General features: G+C 42.2%; 1 protein-coding gene and 1 long non-coding RNA gene across 6 annotated transcripts; one reads left to right on the top strand and one right to left on the bottom strand.

Annotated features, from left to right (window-relative positions):
- Window positions 1-1676: 1676 nt before the first annotated feature.
- LOC135250944 (uncharacterized) lies at window positions 1677-5757 on the bottom strand. The gene is made up of 3 exons (XR_010329045.1): window positions 5592-5757; window positions 3594-3686; window positions 1677-2376 (listed from the first exon to the last, which is right to left on the bottom strand). It is a non-coding gene; the product is annotated as an uncharacterized LOC135250944 (long non-coding RNA).
- An 805-nt stretch (window positions 5758-6562) lies between these two features.
- On the top strand, window positions 6563-18802 carry LOC135250943 (transmembrane protein 50B). Of its 5 annotated transcripts, none has more exons than XM_064327800.1 (7): window positions 6563-6688; window positions 8755-9050; window positions 12190-12302; window positions 12628-12695; window positions 15926-16044; window positions 17857-17900; window positions 18148-18802. In XM_064327800.1, the coding sequence occupies exons 2-7, from the start codon at window positions 8952-8954 to the stop codon at window positions 18191-18193; spliced, it is 489 nt and encodes a 162-aa protein (XP_064183870.1). In that variant the 5' UTR covers window positions 6563-6688; window positions 8755-8951; the 3' UTR covers window positions 18194-18802. The 5 variants fall into 5 exon arrangements, with proteins under 5 accessions (XP_064183870.1, XP_064183869.1, XP_064183874.1 ...); XM_064327799.1 differs by having other exon boundaries at window positions 6587-6727; XM_064327804.1 differs by having other exon boundaries at window positions 6588-6727; window positions 15926-16027; window positions 17843-17900.
- Window positions 18803-19830: the final 1028 nt, after the last annotated feature.

Consider the following 19830-nt stretch of genomic DNA (forward strand, 5'->3'; position numbering starts at 1 on the left):
TCCAGTTCATTCAGGGTTAAAAAAACTGATTTCTGAGACTGTCTTCAGGAAGTATTTCATCCAATATTGTTCAAGATACCACATGAATAGATGCTGTCAGAAAATTGATAATTGTCACTTTCAGATGTGTTGGCTCCCATTTCTTGGGCCAAAACATAAAATCAACTTTCAACCCATCGCACAGCTCACTGGCCCACGTTAAATGCATACAGCTCATTTTAGCTTTGTATGTTTTTCACTTTGCTTTTTCTTTTGCTTTGCTCATTGTAGAATATTTGGGTTAAAGTTAAGATTTATTTCTGTTATATTGATGGTGGTGAACTAATGTTTTTTAGATCTGTCATGAAATTATAAGGATGTGTGTGGATGGATGGAGGATTTTAGGCTTTAAAAGACAGCAGGAAGCTCTGACAGAGGTTAAAGGAGAGAAGTTCCATTTTTTCCCAGTATCACAGCTCTGAAACTGCTTGTGTGTCCCCAATGGGCTACACAAAAACATGTAGCAGGACCCTTCTTTCAATCTTTCATCTCAGCATCAACAACAATATTACTTCCGAGTGATTAAACATACAGCAGACAACCTTAAAAAGCACTCTTGAGAGAGGCTTTTTAAAGGCTTGCTGCTGTGTAAACATTACTGGGAAATGTATCAGCACCATTATGTAACTGGGCCTATTACCAACATGCTCTGAGGTTTCACAATAATCATTCTTCAATGACTCAAAATTAACAGCACATAGCCTCTAACCGGTAAAATGCGCGTAGAATTATTCTTAGCTGGCTGTGATTATCAGCTATCTTACTCTTCTGAAGTTAAATATGACAGAACTGGATTTTTTCATTTGCAGCGAGGCTTGACAGCATGGTTTGCTTCCAACGGCTTATGGTAGATAGCATACACCTGAACATCTTTTCCTGTTAAATCCCTGGCCCAAGATGCTTTGAGAGCAGGATGCTTTCATAGGATGATAGAAGAGCTTTCAAGTGGAAAACAAACAACTCCACAGCTGGTACAAAATGAAAGCAGTCAGAAAATGTGATAGCAACCTTACGCCTCCAGCCTCAACTCTGAACCCCCCAGCTAAATCATAATAATAGTAATAATAAAGTACTTTTCTTGTGTTTTTCATTAACAAAGATGCTGCATAGTTATCAGGGACAGGAAAATACATAGACAATCAGACTAACAGGAGACCAGAAGAAAGGATCAATAAATTCACAACATGAGCATTAATGGCTTTGCAGATAAAGCAACTATTCACAGGACACACTGAAGAGGTGAGTTTTGAGATCAGAATAGAAAGCTTTAGCAATGGAAGAAGAACAGGACAGGAGTGGGGAGAGCACTCCATAGCTGTGGAGCCTGTGGAGCAGCTCTGGAAAAAGCACAAAGGCTGCAAATCACCAAGGCTCTAAAGGTGTGATGCTGGGGGTGTGGAGGAGCCTGACATTAGCAGCTCTAAGGTACCTGGTGGGATGGTTGGTTACCAAGGGAGCAGGATGTCAGATAAATAGGAAGAGGCAAGCTTAGGCATAGCATAATATGCCTGTAGGTACAGTAGGTCCAGAAATCTGCAGAAAATTTAAAGAATTAAGAACACTAATTTGATCCAGGTGTGACAAACACACATGCACACATAATCACACAAACCACAAAAGCAAATAGAAGAGGCCTATGCATTAAAGTCCAGTTTATTTATTGAGGATCATTACAAATCATAATAGCTACACATAGAATTAATAACAAAGGACAATGACAACAGCAAGGACCCAAAGGGTTGTCTTCAGGCTTGGACATTTCCCACTGTGGAGAAGTTCTGCCCAGGCCTTCACATGCCTTGCTGTTAAACCACGTCCTGTTTCTGAGCCCAGGGAGAGAGAGAGAGCAGAGGGCAAATTAGTGGGGGAGGAGCAGAGGGGCAGAGAGAGCAAGGGTGGGAGGGAGAGGGGAGGAGAGATATATGGAAGGGGAAAGGAAAGAGAGAGGGAGAGACAAAGAAGGAAAAGACAAAGAAGGAGATGGAGATAAGGAATGGAGGAAAAGGGGAAGGTAAGAATTTAATCATTTTCACATTTTTTAATGGAAATTATATTTTGACTTGTCTGGGGGTGATGACTTTTGGTCCTGGCCGATTCAGTGATTTTAAAGAGACTGGAAAGTTAACAGAGGCTCTCTCTGGCTGAAAGGCCATGGCTGTGATGGGCAGAGCCTGGTTAGGCTGCAGTCCTCTCCTCGCCCCCACGTCAGTCGCCCTCTGCTCTACCCTCAGGACCTGCACTCCTCCACGCTCTGGGCTGGAGCAGCTCCTTCAGGCTTGGGCTCGAACATGGGGTCCTGAACGCTGTGCTCACGCCGGGAGCCCTCCCCCTTCCACGCTGCCAGCAGGAAGAAAACAAAAACAGGTTTTTACAACACTCCCAGACCAGCAGGTGTATACTTTACATTATTCAAGCACTTCTTTAAGGTGACTATGCCAACCTTGGTCCATGGCAGAAATGCATATAGCAATAAATCAAATACCGTAAATGGAAAAAGCATTTAAGAATTGTACTTGATTAAGAGTAACAGGGCCAGGTTTGCGGTGCGTTTCAAACTGTGGTCCTCCCTGGCTGATTTGCAAGGAAAGATACAATTAACTTTGCTAAGCTAAAGACCAAGGTCTCCAACCAAGGGAAATAATGGCACTAATTACTTCTCCAGGGGGTGATGTGATCTTTAGCAGAGAACTTTCAAAAACTTGTGGCATCTCTGAAGTTTGTTATATAAGGACACAAATGGGAATGAGTGTTTCAGAAGAGACAGTCAATGAGATGCAAAGCAAATATACACAGGTCAGAATTTACATGATCTAGGCTCTTTGAAGATATCACAGGCTTAAGCTTCAGCTGTGCCATTAGTTTGCTGCTGCTCTCACTGTAACAAGAGACAAAGTTCATTTATTTGGTCTTGGAAGGCAGATGTACAAGATGGGGGTTGTCTAGAACCTCTCCCACATAAGCCCTTTTGATATAGATCATCAGATTCCTCTTCCATGCACAACAGATCCAAGGGGTGTGGGGGGGCACTTGGAATGCACAGACCACATGCTACGATCACATGCTGTAAAAACACGTTCATGTTAAGTCATTAGACGGCCATAACTGTGAAGCTGGGATAATACTGGCCTCATCTCCCCTCAGATTCGAGGTAGGGTGGATTTATGCTGGGCTGGGCCTCCATGGGTTACCACAGCATTAGCTCCTCCCCACAGTAAGACAGATGCTCACAGGGTGCAATCAGTGAGAGATGCAGCTCTCTTCTAATCAGCACTAACTCTCCTGCAGTATTGCAACCAGTGGGGTGGGCCCATAAAGATATGCGCTTGAAAAAATGTTCAAAAATATTCTGTGATTAATAGCTCACTGTAGCTCCACCTAATGCGCCTATTAAGGGGATTGATTAAGCCCTACCATCCCATAATGTTTGGGCCAATTTTTATTTTTATTTATTTATTTATTTATTTTTTGGAAAAGGTCAATCCAGTCATCCAGAGATCCATCTGTGCTACCCCCCAACCTCACCCATTCCCAGCTGAGGGGTGTAGCTTTCTCACCTTTGCTTGCGCTACATGCCGATTTGATGGGCTTCTCAGGCTGCTCCTCCCCCCTGATGGCAGCTCTGATCTTCCTCGCCACGTAGCGGCAACCTGGCAGAGGGAACAGAGATGCCAGTTCAAAGATCCGACATTCCCCCCAGAAATACTGATTCATCAATACTTCTCTGTCAGAGGCAGAGGACTTGGATAGAACCTAAACGCACACCAAAAGCTTTTGCACAATGACAGCCAGTAGCTAGAAAGAACATTTCCTAATGAAGCCAAAATACTATTGGGTCCCAGAGACATTAATGATGTGGAAAAAAACATTATTTCCTGATCAATCAGGACAAATAAAATCAGGGGGGAAAAAATCATCCCCTTGTGAGTCACTTTCTGTAGCCCTAGTTAACATATATTACAAGCAACCCAAGGCCAGTGACCTTGGATACCATGGCAGTGGACTGTCTTGGCTTGTACTACATATTGATCATGAGACATGCAAAACCACTGTTTGTTGGTTAATGCACAGATGCTTGTCAATAATCTGGTGACTAACACTCTGTATGTGGATTCGTTTATGGCTCTCAGCTAGTAATTGTCATGTGTCTCAAGAGTAAAAAATGGGTCATACGTGCCAGAAAATTCTGAAAGTGCTGCAAATTTTGTGCTACTTTAATTCCTAAAAATTAAATAGATTTTACAAGAGCCATTGTAGGTAAAAGTATCCTCATCTCAACAGATATTTAGGAATCCTCACTTGCTGAGCTAGCCCATGAGGACTTGCTAACAGGCACCTGCAAGAGGTGGTGTACAGGCACTTTTGAGGGAAGAGAGATGTTATGCAAATGTTTGACAACAATTTGTCTCCATACATTATTAGGCCTACCTCATTGTTAATTCGCAATAATACATTTTCCTGCAATTGAGGCAGACTGTATGTGGTCTTATAAATAATATTTGACAAATAAAAGCAGTTGAATTCATAGGTCTACATGCCAATGCATACATGTATAACATTTATTTGCCACTCTTAAAATTTTAGAAGCACCTAGTGTTGGGCACTATTCACCTAAGAGATGGTGTTGATCAAGACATAGATATCTTTTCTATGTAGAGCTCTTAACTGGCACCTTAGTCCTTATAAACATAAGGTCAAAGAACTGTTTATTCTTCACTCCTCAGTTCCACACAGGAGTTCAATCTGGATTTCAAATAATACATACTCTGGTCTGAAAGCTGGGTAAGTGGCTCCATCCCTGATAAGAGAAGAGAACCTTACACCCAGGTTCATATTCATACAGACTCTCAGAAGAGGAGTTCCAATCTAGGATCAGTCTTGCATTTCAGCTCACAAGCGATAAGGTTGTGTTAAGGCAATGAATAGGGAAACTGCTCCTCAGTGGAACAGTCATGACGTATATGGAAGATGTCATTTGGCCCGTCCCCCAACCCCGCCCCCATTTAGTGTGGTCTACACCCAGAACCGTCCACACCCAACAACTGTAGCTTCCTGGTACGCAAATGTTCTCTTCCTGTTGTCAAAATTCCAAGCCAGATATACATTTGCTGAGTCATTTGGCAAGAGACGCTTTAGTTTTTTACATTACTTGTTTACGGATGGAAATAATTTCCTCAATTTAATATTAAAGTAGCAAATTTTGCCTACTGCCACTAAACATGGTTCTGCAACCAGGGAGACGTATCCTCTTGCGCGAACTCTTACGTTATGGACACTATGGAAAGATAATACGCCGACAACTCACGGCAACAGCTGTAATGTGAAAGGATAACGAGCAACAGTTTTTGGGATTTTTTTTTTTTTTTTTTAAATAACCGTGCCTAAAAATCTGTTCGTGACACTGTCGTTACCCGAGCACATATGGTAAACTTAATCGATAATTTTAGGTCTCCGTGTTGAATTTATTGTTTGTGGTTGTCGTTGTCTTTTAGCATTAAAATATTCCATATATTTTTTATTAATAAATACCCCAGACCTCGAAGTAGTAAACTCACCGTTCACGATCAGTCACACCATTTTCAGACGAATATTTTTCACTCTTCGCACAACGCGCGTAGTGTAGCTACTTTGTTACTTAATAAGCCTTTGTTGTTTTCACCTCCCTATCGATTTGAGTTCTTGTGAGAGTTTCCCTGCTCCCTTGTTTTCAAGAAGCGCAACTTTGATATGGGCGGAGTCCTCGAATCGGGCCTGGAACGCCCATAAAAAATAGGTTAGATTACTCTTGCTATCTCGGGCAGATTCACAGGTGTAGGCTGTGTCGACTAAAGCTTTTGCATCTTCTTAGGAACTAAACCTCAGAAAATAGTGTGCAAAAGGTTGCATGTAGCGATTTTAGGTATACAAAACAACATTAGTCCAACAAAATTTGGATTTTTATTAATTTAACCTCATAATGTAAATATCGATGTCAGCTACCTTCAGACCATATACACTTAAATATGTTTTTTTTTTTAAAGTATTTTTGGGAATTCAATGTAGCTCATATTTATTTTACAGTAGGGTAACTGAATTTGTTTTGAATCCCTCAAACACACCTACGGATACAAGCACACTCAAAGCACCACATATAAACACACGAATGTATCCATTTAGGGGAAATGCTTCTGATCGTGTTGAAAGACGAGCGCTACACCACAGAACTTATGCCTTACTTATACACGTTATAGCTGCAACTGTATTGTTCTGTGTTTTGTTCTGTATTTTCTATTATGTTTAACTTGTATGCTATTTGACTTAATTTTCGTAGCATGCTTTTTCAATAAGGACCTACGTACAACTTTTTCGTAGCGCTTTTGTGTTAATAAGCCTTACCATTGTAATGAACGGTGAAGCGACTATTGTGTACTGTCTCTGAGTAGTCTATTTTGAAAATACAATGGAACAACATTAACATCCTATAGATGTCGCAGTTGCCTTTTGTCTTCTTTCTATGTACATTGTGCGGAAGCATGGTGTAATTTGATTGGCTGATGACACACTAGCGTTTATCCTGATCTGATAGGATTCCCATACTCGTTGCGTCATTTACGTATGCGGTCCTACCCAATCGTTGGTTGGAACGGTTTCAGGAAGCGGAACTTGGATAAAGGTAAAGGGACTTTCTGGTGGGAAAAACGGTTTGTTGAAGGTAATGTTTTGTTTCCGAGTGTCCAAACTGAGCTTGTTAGTAAATTGTTATGGAAAACAGTTTGTGGAAAATGAGTTCGACTACTCCGTTGGCTACGTTAATTTAGAAATTAGCTAATGGCATGTCCATGTAGACAGAAAAGTACAAGAATCTTGCAACCCATATTCTATACTGCCAGAAAGGAAACGAGCTAACGTTATCTAGCTGTAATATTTTGCACGGGAGCATCTTTGGCCCGGTATTCATTTATACTTAACATTGGACGAACACGAGTACGGACAACAGAAATTGTGTCTAGCTGCAGTGGTGTATCGGTTAGACTAGATAGGTTAACCCAAAAGGTATGGTTCCGGTGGGTCGTTGTCATTTAGTTAATTATTGTACATTTAGCTAACTAGCTAATGCTCAGTTAATGGCCGATGTTTATGCGAAGACTGATAGCTACCGCGTTACATTGTTTCGCTTTTGATTTCATGTCGCTGACCTACGTCAACTACGGAGTCTCAAACTGCCGACTTTGTTAGCTATTGAAAGCTAGCATATACACCCCACAGTATTAAATCCGAAAACAGATCAGTAGCACAATCAAAGATTAGCTAGATTTACTTCACCGGAACTCAGAAGTTAAACTTTTCCCATGGAAAAACCGAGTAATTATACATGCATTACATTACATTACATTACAGGCATTTGGCAGACGCTCTTATTTAGAGCGACGTACAACAAAGTGTATAACCATAACCAGGAGCAAGTGTGTCGAAAACCCTGGAGAGAAGTACCATTCCAAGTGCAAGGAACAACCGCATAGTTCAACTTGGACCCTGAAGGATAAACTGATTAATACCAACACAAACGAGAACAGCAACAACGCAGTCTACGCAAAAATACAAGCAAACATGCAACGCGTTACCGAGGAGGGTTGAGCGATATGTTCGCCATTAAAAAAAATAAAATAATTACAATTAAATTGCAAGAATACTTGAAACAAATGACGGCAAATAGATCCGATGAGTTTCAAAATCACACTTGAGATTTTTTTTTTGTGCTTCTGCTAGAGTGCCGAATTAAAAAATAAAATAAATCTGATCATGGAACTTTAGTGCTTAGTTGGTTTGGTATCTTTTATGTAAAATTGTTGACAAAATATTGACATTTTTTTCAACCAGTTTTCTCTGTATGATTCTAATCATTAGTCTCATAATTTATGAGGAGCATGTTTACGAGGAATGTTTTGTTAAGACTTATATGTTTGATGTGTTCTGACACTGCAAAATAGTTTTGGTGAGTGTCAGACCTTGGACTTTGCTTTGTGGCACTTCAATGATATTCCAATGAAAACTTTACTCTTCCTGATTTTTACCTCAATTTGCAATGAAAAAGACAATGTTCAACATTGTGACTTTTTGCAGTTATATGGTTCATTGCAATCAATAAACCATCTACAATTCATGGGTTATAGCTGTCCATTACTAACACACTCATTACCATTTTTATTTTGATTGGAGAAATAAAGAAATAGGAAAGCTGAGATTGTTTATAGCATGTATCTTGATGTGTATGCTCACATGAAGGGCAGCCAAAATCTGTAGGGGAGTTGCAAAACAGCACAACACTAGCAGGTCCTTAGAAATTGGTCTAAATATCTGAAACAACCTTCATTGCAGACAGAAATAATCTGGGCCAATTTAAACATACATTAAAAGTGACAATATTTCAAAAAACCTAGAAAGAGAACTTTTCATTTAACTTGGTAAATCTACCATTCCCTGACTCAGGGTTGACTGCGAGCCACATTTACTGCTCCAAATATTTAGGCCTATATCTAGATATTCAAACACGTCGAATATTGACAAGATTTAGCAAAAGATGTATGTACGTTAGTTTTTATAGATAAATATTGTTTCCTGAACAAGTCTTCAGTAATTAATTACAAAAATTAATTTGTAGTATTATGTGATTTTAACTGGACAAAATAATGTGCAGAGTGATGATGGGGATGTCTCATCGGTCTCTTGTGCTTTTTATAGCAGGCAGAGCTGCCAGAATCCAGAGCCAAGAAGCAGAGAGCCAAGCCAGGCTGAGCCAAACTGTATTGGACTGACCCCAGGCAAAGGGACAGTGCCCGGGGCTAGAGGAGTAGAGCAGACTGAAGAAGGGAAGCTGTGAGGAAAGGCAAAGGGGGATCTGTGATTGTACTGGGCAGAGCTGTGGGGTTGGAGCTGACATGGCCGGGTTCCTGGATAACTTCCGGTGGCCGGAGTGCGAATGCATCGACTGGGCAGAGAGGCGCAACACCGTGGCCTCCATTGTCGCTGGAGTGCTGGTGAGTGTTGGACAGGATGTGCGTTTGTGTGTATAAGTTTGACTGCGTGTGTCGGGGAATGTGAATGAGTGTGTGTGTGCACCTGTACGAGGGTATAAGAGTGTATAAGTTTTCGTGCACATTTTGTGTGAGAGTGATTGATTGAATGTGTGTCTATGTTAGTAAGAGACAACATGCTTGTGTGTGTGTGCATGCACATGTGGACACATACATGGGCATGAGCAGTATGTGTGAGATGTGTAAGTGTCAGTGTGCTTGCATGGAAGTGCCTTCCCTGGGTAAGAGCGAACGTGAGATCTGTGTAAAGAGACTAACTTAAGGATTGGGAGATCTGTCTGAACAACAGTAATTGGGAGACTGCAGTAGTGCCAGAGGAAGAAAGGCACAGAGGACTGTACGGGTTGAGTGATTCAAAATGGAGAGAGAATGTTCAGCAGGAAATGACATTGTGAGCTCTCACTGGGGGATTTCCACAATCGGCTCTCTATTGAATGCACGCAAGCATACGCACATACTCGCTAGCATGCGCACATACTCACACTCATGGACTCACAAGCACATATATTCTGGCACACTTGCACACACCTGCATGACCACATACAGACAGGAGAGATTGCACCACCTCTGCTCACGCATCACCATCTCAGTTTTATTTGTTCATATCTGCCCTCCACCAACAGCACATGAAGTGCGCTTCCTGGTCTCGCATGATGTGTCATTCTGAAAACCGGATTAGAAAATCTTTTTTTATCTATTAAGGGAAAATGAAAGGACAGTGATTCTGGTCTGTGTAGGGTAGGTGCTCAGTCATCTTGCTTGTTGAATCTGCGGAACTGTTCTTTGTGGCTCAATGCATTCTGCGCCACGTTCCTTCTGATTTTGATGTTGAAACTATTCTCCGCTGTTGATGTGCTGTGTGGTCCCACCAGAAGTTGTTTTAGTGTGTTGGTCCTCACCGTAAATATTATTTATTCATTTGATTTCTAATGTGTGACATGTAATACTTTAGCCTACGACAAATTTACCCTACCCCAAGCAACACCCATCCTTTTTACTGTTGTAGAGAATATGAATATTCAGACAATTTAGTGGAGATTGTTGTTCAGATGAAACTAAAGCAAGTCTCTAAACCTTTAATTATGTCAAATATTATGATCAAGACTCCAGAAATGTATAATTTCTTGCTACACAGTGTTCTTGTATTTAAAAAACCATTCATACATTGAGGAGTTGTATCTGAATGATGTCATCACTTTAGATGTTCTTTTTCAGTTACAGATGAAAGACTTTGTCTTAATGTATGAAATGGCCTACATGCCATAGAAAATGTTCTCAGAGACTGAAAGGACCAAGCAGAATTTTCTGGATGTTAATTTTAAGGCTGAGATTTGCATGCTTGGCACACTGTATGTTGTGTATGACCTGACAATTTTTGAATATTGCTCAGAGCAGATTTCTGAGCTGGGTGGGGAACTTAACTGCATTATCAGCTCAGCACAGACTAATTTATGACACGCACTTACCCACAGAGTCATCTCATACCCAGTTTCGAGGACACAATTAATGATTTTTCAGAAATCCGTCTAATCTGAGGGCTGCGTTCTGGTTGGATGATGGGGAATTCCTTACAGAACTGAAACTGTAATGTTATTTTTGGCCAGGTTGGGATGGGTGTTTATGCGCATCTAGCCGATGATGTGCTGCCCACACCCACACAGAGCGCACGGTAGATGAACTGCGTGCATTCCCACGATGCACTAGCTTGTGAACCAGTAACTATTCTACACCCTCCCCCTGTGGATATTAATTTGGCCCTCAAGCCTTGTAGTACATTTGAGAAACCGAGAATGGTGTTCCATCCCTGTACACACGCACACACGCTCACTCTTCTGCATTCCACTAGCTACTTGCCAAAAACCATTTGTTTATTTCATGCCTTGTAAATAGTTCCTGCGTTAATGAACAGAGTTGGAGGCATGGAAATGAATTTTATGAAGAGGGCTTTCATTTTAGAGGCATTTCAGCAGAAGTTAGATGTGCTCTTCCTTCAGGAGACCCATGCTGTTGGGGATAATGAGGTGGACTTGGGCTTATGGTGGGAGGGACCACACTTTTTCAGAGTGGGATGAATTCTGTGGGCATGTTCCTTAGCAGTGAAGAGTTTTAAGAGCAGAACTGGCAGGGTTTGTTTGGCAAGGTTATTGCCAAGTTCTCTAAATGGTTGTTGCCACTTCTGTCGTTTTGAGGGAGAGCCTTGGTCTGAAATATCCTGGCAGCCTCTGTGCTCTGGCTCAGGCGGAGCTTCCCTGGGGTCTACGTGAGGAACTGTGGAAACGATTGATGGACTTTTTTTGATCAGGCTTGACTAGAGCAGCACTTGACTCGAGCAGTGTTGCTGTATCTCCCTTTGCAGGAGGGTAGACAGGGCCTTGTGGACTTGCAGAACAGGGTCATGGCCGTCCACTTACAGATTACAGATAAGGCCCCTATAGAGAAGCATACTGCTGATCTACAGTGGAGGATTACTCACAGGGGCATTGCAAGGACATGTGGCACACCTTGATCCAACTGTGGGGGTGGGTTCCTTGTTCTGTGGGGAGCCAGAAACAGTTGAGCACTTGTTTGTTGAGTGTGGTGGGTCGGAGGGTCTGCAGAGGATAGTAAGGGGTTGGTGTGCGGGGCTAGAAACTCAGTTCTCGAGGCAGGTGTATATTGGTGGGGCAAGGTACAAGGTGTCAGAGAAGGGGAGAGTGTGCTTGCTCAGTTTTATTTTTGCGCAGGCGAAGCTGGCTGCTTGGCTCAGCAGAAAGAATAGAAGGCTGGCGACAGGGTCTGTGGAGCCAGGTGATGTTCTGAGGGGACTGGTGGCAGTGAGGCTGAGGGTGGTATTTTCGAATCACTCACTTGTGCATGATGTAACAAAGTTGGTGTTATTGTCGGGGATTGATGGGACCCTGTGTCATGCCAGTGGGGATGGGAGGCTGGACCTTCACTTGTAGTTTGCCTACACATTAGTGTTGTTTTGTTTTCTCTCATTACAGGGGTGTCTGATGATCTTGTGATTACGTTTTCATTGGTACTTAAATATGTTGTGAAATTGTGACAGTTTCAGTTCTAATTCTCTTTCTCTTTCTCTCAGTTCTTCACTGGCTGGTGGATCATGATAGACGCTGCAGTGTCTTATCCGAAGCCGGAGGATCTGAACCACGCATTTCACACGTGCGGCGTCTTCTCCACGCTGGCCTTCTTCATGTGAGTGACTGAGTCCGCGGTCGGGAGATGAAGCACTCTTTCTGAGAGCCTTCGTAAACACAGCTGTGTCAAAATGCCGCTGTTTGAGAATGAGGAATCTGTGGAGATGTACTGTGTGTTCGCCAGTCCTTCTTTGGATCGGCTGATTACATGGCAAATGTTGCTCTTGGCACAAGGGGAATTTGAGATCATACAAAGCAGATGAAGCTGAGGAACACATTTTGGAGTTACTGTTATCAAATTGTTATTGCATTAGGGAAGAACATGCGGTTTCAGAATATGTTGAGAAGTCCTGTTGAAGTCCTTGTGTATGTGTGTGTTGCAGGATTAATGCTGTTTCCAATGGCCAGGTTCGGGGGGATACCTATGGAGAGGGCTGCTTTGGCCGGACAGGTAAAGAAAAGGCTTCTCTTCTCTTTGTTCTGGAATGGAGGTGTTTGTAATCATGCATATGTGCATGTACCCTTTTGTTGTAATGAACTACACTAAAATGTATGTAAGGATTTGGGTTTTGTTGCAGGAAGGAAAAACAAGCTTATCTGACTCTGACATTCATTTTTGAAACATGTAACTGGAATGTTTAGGACATTTTGTTAGAAAGAGATTTGAATGGTGCTAGAGAAAGATGAGAAGCCCAGAGATAAACCGGTGTGTATGCTTTGGTGCTGGACAGCATACCTGCATCCTGGAGTCCATTTCTGGCACCAGCACCCCCTCTGGCTTTGCCTCAGAAGTCTTTGACTGAGAATAGGCTGCTAGAGGCTCAATCTTGAAACTTGTCACCTAATTAAGTACTCTGAAGCCCTTTAAGACCTGTAAACTATTGCTAGAAATTCAGTTTTGAGCCTGTATCTGGCGCAGCAGTCAGAGGTCCCTTAAGACTTAAGATTCCCTTAAGGAATCTAGTGCTGCAACTCGGAAGTCTCTTGCGGCTTGTACCTAGCTCCGAGTGCGGATTTGGGGGCTGACTCTGAGACCAAAGTATATATACAATAGTGCCTGTGATACCATTGCACTTAAGAACATCCACACCAACTGTAGTGGGTTTAACTGTGTTCTACTTATTTGTAAAGCTGTATAGAAGATGAGGTGGAAACATGATGGTTTGTCAATACAAATAATCTTTGGTTAAGTCTGTGAGCAAATATGAACACATTCAGTACCTACAGCTGAATACAGGATGACATGCTGGCTAAAGAAAATGAACTTAAACATGTTTGCCAATAAAGTACATAACCAAATGATTCTATACGGCAATGACTATGGTACCAGGAGAACTGTTAAGCAGATTCTTCCTTAATGTTTCTTTGGACTCCCCTTAAGTGCAACCCTGAGCAAGCCTTCCACAATTCCCTTAGTATGCCCAAATAAGGTGTGGCCAGGAATAAGGCTGTAACAACAGTAACCCCACCCACCACCAAGAGACGCCCCTCTCTTCCAGGAAAACAGAAACTGCATAGTATACTCTACCATAATCTAGTGATAGTAAGATGTTTGTGTGATGCCACGCAATCTTATGATGGTACCTATCATTTCTCTAGATACCTTTCAATGGAGGTCCAAGGTGGTGGCCCCTCTGTAATCCAAACACTTATGTAGGCATACATATCTATAAATATGCTTTACTTTCCCCTGCATGCATACATGTGGTCATGAATTCATTTTACCATCTCATAATGGTTCAGTGTGCTTGCTTATGTATAACATACAATATCCCCTGCATTTCAGTTGATATTTTTCACACTCCACCTCATTTATCATATCATCCCCAGCTATTTAATGCTTTCTTTCAGTGCATAGTGTAGGTACTGGTTTTAGCTAGGTTCCGGTCTAACCCAGGGGTGTCTGGGGGGACCTTTTGAGCAGACCTTGTCCTGGCCATCTGTTTTACCCCATGACTCATCCTGGTTTCTGCCTCCTCCAGTCTGAGGGTGTTGTTAGGCTTATCTTGTGCCCATAAAAGAGCTGTTATGACCTGGTCCAGGGTCAGACCGTAACAGGTTGTATGATAAGGGAAATGATTGGGGAGTGGGTACAGGAAATGTACTGCAGACCGATGAGTAACTCCAGTCCTTATCTGCCCGTCCAGAACTAACTAAAGCCTGACTAGCGCTTGAAGGTTTACTGAGGCAATCAGTCTGCAGTCTGAGAAGCAATTGTCCGAATAGCGTACCCCCAACAGAGATTTAAATTCCTCCCAGCCTTACCTTCAAAAATAACAAAGTATAACAAAGTAGTGTCCCGATGGAAGGATTTGTAGTCCAGCTGGGAACACACTCATTAACTGGATTGGCTATGAGGTGAGCAGAAGGAAAAACGAGAGTCGAGGTCGAGAACGAGCTAGTGGTCTCACACGAAATCAAATCAGCGAACAAAGCAGAGGGGCTAGGCAAGAATCAGAATGGAATACAAGAGTGAATGGTCAGACACGCAAAATCACTGAGCAAACAATGTAGAAGGGCTGGACAGGAATCGGAATCAAACCAAATAGGGTCAAATATACAAAGTCAAATGAAGCAAATACTACCCACAACACAAAGCACGAGTCTGAAGAGCTAGTCTCCACTGGTAAGTGGCAAACGGCGGCTTTTTCAAACCGAATAACCAGAGACGGAAACGTGAATCTGATGATGAACCGTAAGAACGAATCACCCTCAAATAGGAAAGAAAATTAATAACAAAAAAGTGTAATAAGGTCTTTGTTTCAAAACTTTATCTTTGGCATCTGAATTACCTTTTTGTTTGTGTGTCTGAATGACCTGTCACTGGTGCATAGCCAATCAGGTTTTGAATGTTAAAAAATGACCATAGATTAATGTCCTGCCGCATGAGATGATTGACAGCAAGCACTGGCAGCGGGATGGCATCCTGTCCTGTGGTGAGAGAACTGTTTGCAAAGCTAGCACTGAAATACCTCTGCATTTCCACTACAAATGTTCAAGCGAGGCATGTTTTTTCCTCAGCAGGAACATGAATAAATAAATAAATAAAACGCACAGCATTTGCCTTGCCTCTAACCAACTAGATCGTCTTGTTTTTTTGAAAATAATCACTAAGTGGATTGTGCCAATACAGGCTGCCAAACTGACTGTTTTTCAGTGCCTTTTTTATCACTGCGTAGCCTATTTTGTTCCCTTGGTTGGTCTTACAGGATTATAATAGTGTGGTCGATAGAGAACAAGGATTTAATTGTTAGGTTTGTATGCATGATAGAGACTGTTGGTGCATGATCTAGACTGCTTTTGTTTTGTGGTGTGATATTCAAAGTGTTTGTATACTTCAGGCATTTGTGACACATGATAATAGTTGTTATCTGTAGTAAAAAAGCAACCCTACTTTTTGTTTCTTCACTATCCATCAGCGATTTATGTAAAATCATTAAGCAGCTTGTTACCTTCCTTTGTCTTTGTGCCCTTCTGTCCCCTTTGTGGACAGTACACACATAACCAGAAACACCTAAAAGTATCCTATACATTTTATGGCAGGGCAGTAATTATGGAAATTTAAGGAGACATATTTTATTATAATTTAATCGTTATAATAATAAAAAAAAACGAATATTCAAATAGAATTTTGATCAAAGTCTGTCAATATCTATACTGTGTGTGATTTTTGTCTTGCAGGGGCACGTCTCTGGCTCTTCATTGGCTTCATGATGATGTTTGGCTCTCTCATCGCCTCTATGTGGATCCTTTTTGGGGCCTACGTTGCATCTTCAGCACCCAGTAAGTCTGTGTGCCTGCTCGCACGCTGTCCTCTCTCATTTCATGCTGGACTGGTATTACAGGTCCTGTTGTTTCCTTCTCTATGGTTAGCAGTTTGGCTTCACTGCACAGTTTCCCAGTTTCCTTCTCTATGGTTAGCAGTGTGGCTGTACTGCCCAGTTTCCTTCTCTATGGTTAGCAGTGTGGCTGTACTGCCCAGTTTCCTTCTCTATGGTTAGCACTGTGGCTGTACTGCCCAGTTTCCTTCTCTATGGTTAGCACTGTGGCTGTACTGCCCAGTTTCCTTCTCTATGGTTAGCACTGTGGCTGTACTGCCCAGTTTCCTTCTCTATGGTTAGCATGTGGCTGTCTGCCAGTTTCCTTCTCTATGGTTAGCAGTGTGGCTGTACTGCCCAGTTTCCTTCTCTATGGTTAGCAGTGTGGCTGTACTGCCCAGTTTCCTTCTCTATGGTTAGCACTGTGGCTGTTCTGCTCAGTTTCCTTCTCTATGGTTAGCAGTGTGGCTGTACTGCCCAGTTTCCTTCTCTATGGTTAGCACTGTGGCTGTACTGCCCAGTTTCCTTCTCTATGGTTAGCACTGTGGCTGTACTGCCCAGTTTCCTTCTCTATGGTTAGCACTGTGGCTGTTCTGCCCAGTTTCCTTCTCTATGGGTAGCAGTATGGCCATACTGCAGTTTTCTTCTCTATGGTTAGCAGTGTGGCTGTTCTTGTCAGTACTCCCTCATGGAATTTGTGTTTTTTGTCTCCCCCTATCTGTCAGTGTGTATTGTCACATGTGGGTTGGCTTGTTTTCTTCACCATGTGCTCTGGACTCCGCCCCCCACCTGTTACCCCTTATCCCACTCACCTGTTCCTTGTTCCCTCATTACCCTCTGCCTATTTAAGACTGCATGCCTCACTTTAGTTTGTCAGTTCGTCTCAGATTGCTCCTGTGTGTTATCCCAGCCTGTTTTATATGATAGTTTTTGCGTGTATGACTTCTGTTCGATTATTCCGACCTCGATTTCGCCTTACGGATTTTTGGATTGTTTGCCGGCCTGCTTTGTCTTTACCCGTGCTTGATCTCTGCCTGTCCCTGGATTTTGTCTCTGCCTGCTGTTTTGAACTGACCTTGAATAAACTGTTTTGAACAGAGAATTCTGCCGTGGTCTGCGATTGAGTCTCTACCCGTGTCGTGACAGTTCTTCCTTCTTTACAGTGATACACGGGATGTTTTGGAGGTTTCCCCTGATTAGTCCTGGTTTAGTAGGCTTTAGGAAAAATATCTAATGACAACGTCACCTTACAGCCTTCTACACAAGCACATAAGCTATTGTACACTGTGACAGCACAAACTTGGTTACTGTTTCCAGGGACAGGTGCAATGTGCATTGGTTAATCACTATGGAAATCATTGTTGCAGCATGTACATGTAGACAGAATGTTTGGATATAAATCCAAGATAACGCATACAAATGGTCCTTTTTTTCAGTTGTTCTTTCTTGATCTGGCAAGCTGGGTGTGAGTGTTAAGGCCTGGTGTTTCAGTGATACGCTTCCATGTGAATATGAGTCATAGGATGCATCACTGTAAAACAGAAACCATGTTGCTTGGCTGGGCAAAGGCTGATTTTGCTGCTCACTGGTGTTTTATCACAACATCACAGAGAGACGATGAGCCCCTTCGACCACAGCTTCCTTTTACATGACTCTGAGCCAATCAGAGTCTCCAAATTCAGGAGGTGACGTGTTTGGGGGTGGGGGAAGGTGGGGGGGGGGGATCTGTATGTCCTGTTTCAGAAGTACTCATTTTTATGTTTTTTTCTTTTGTTCCCAGAGAGGGATGTTTACCCTGGGCTTGCAGTGTTTTTTCAGAACGCCTTGATATTTTTCAGGTGAGTGATCTTACTCTATCTCTCTCTCCCTCTCTCTCTCCCTCTTCTGTCTCTTGCCGATGCACACACGCATGCATGCACACACACTCTGAATCATATATACAGACGGACGCATATACAAAGGGGCTGATTCTGTATAACTTATTGTGAAAAGCAAACAATGAACACACTTTGTGTAAGAGCCAACAGATCAATTGTCCGTCAGCTTTTCTGTTTTTATAATCAGGTCTGTCGACCTGTTTTTCAGCACACTAATCTACAAGTTTGGGAGGACAGAGGACCTGTGGGGCTAGAGCAGCTGCCTCTACCAAGATTTTTCAACATCCACTCTGCCCCTCTACTCCCCTCCTCCAACCTCTTCTCCCCTCCTCTTCTCTTGTGTTGATCTAACTTACCCCTCCCTGGACTCACCTGCATGGACTGAGTTCTGGGGCCAGATGTTCTTGTGGATGCCACTGCAGGTGTTTCAGTGGACCAATTTCTCTTGACACTGTGGACCAATCCCCCACCGGCCAAGTACCTCAGACATGTGCCACCACCATTCAAACTAACACCTGTGCCCCCAGGGCATCAGCCGAAATGCCAAACCCAAAAAAAAAAAAAATAGTTTTTGCGCTATGTTCATACAACAGCACTGTTACTCTGAGAAAAAGCAAAGCTTAGTGCGTATTTTATTAATAATAAAATAATATATATGGCAATTTACGGAATGAAATTAAAGGGAAACATGGAGTGCAACATTCTGTGTTATGCTGTAGAGGAACAGATTTAGATATTTTTAAGTATTAAATAAGTGACTACGAAGTGAGAAGGTAGTGAACTGTTCCATACTACTGGACCTCTGCCTGAGTGAAAATTTGGCAAGTCTGGCTCCATAAAAACGTCTATGTAGAAGATCAAAAGATCAAGTATCATAAGAATGTATCTTGAGAGTTGTAATGGAAAAAGCTATAAAACTGGGAGTAAATTATTTTAAGTTTTGAAAACAAATTCACGGCTAACAGGCAACTTGACCTGTTTTTTAGATATCTACACTAAACGGTTAGTCAAAAAGTCCAGACTCACAGCCTTGAGAATATTCATAGACCTTTGTGAGTAACCCTGAACATTAATTCTCCCATGAGATGCTCGTTGAGGCTTGAGCTAATAATAATAATTGGCTCGCTAAGCTTTGCCTGATGCGTTTGCCAAAACTCAACATTCATTCTTATCTACAATGGCAGTGACGGAAACAACCAAAGTACCATACATTCAAACAAGAGTACGTAGCCATCAGCTGAATTAATATTTGAGTTTTTTCTTACTGAGAGTACTGTGGATGTGGCATCAACGTTAAGCGCAGTGGATTAAATGATGTGTGTGACCATGTCAAGTGCTTCCAGAAAACAGGCTTATTGGCTGTTTTTAGTTCAAAATAGTCCAAATTGATTTTTAAAAAAGGATTTAAAAAAAAGAAAAAAACTATTACGCTGTTTATGTAATTAATTTTTGGAAGCAACTTGCCAGTTATCTAGCAAAGGGGACATCAGATGAAGGAGGAAATGGGGTTGCTGGGAAGCCTGTCCTGTTAAGGCACCGTTCTAGTGCGCAGATGGGTCCCGCGGTCTGGGATCAAATCTGGTCTTGTTAGTGCTGCCTGGCTGGTGGCCCCACTGGGTGGCGCATAATCAGCAGCAGCATTGCTAATTTCTGAAATCTATATCGCTTTATATATTCAACAATAAAAAAGTTGTAGTAGCAGCTGGTACTTACAGCCGAATGCTCTGTAATAAGCAGCGTAATAAGCAGCCTTTACGCTTCAGGCTTTATTAACTAAAGAAAAGCAAGGGGTTCCCATTTCCTGGAGTGAAGAGGTACGTGCAGGTTTTTGTTTTCACCCTTTAGGCTTGCTCAGTTTGCCACAACGTCGGATCATGTGGTACAGAACCAA

The sequence above is a fragment of the Anguilla rostrata genome, chromosome 3 (genome assembly GCF_018555375.3).
Source record: "Anguilla rostrata isolate EN2019 chromosome 3, ASM1855537v3, whole genome shotgun sequence".
Lineage (NCBI taxonomy): Eukaryota > Metazoa > Chordata > Actinopteri > Anguilliformes > Anguillidae > Anguilla > Anguilla rostrata.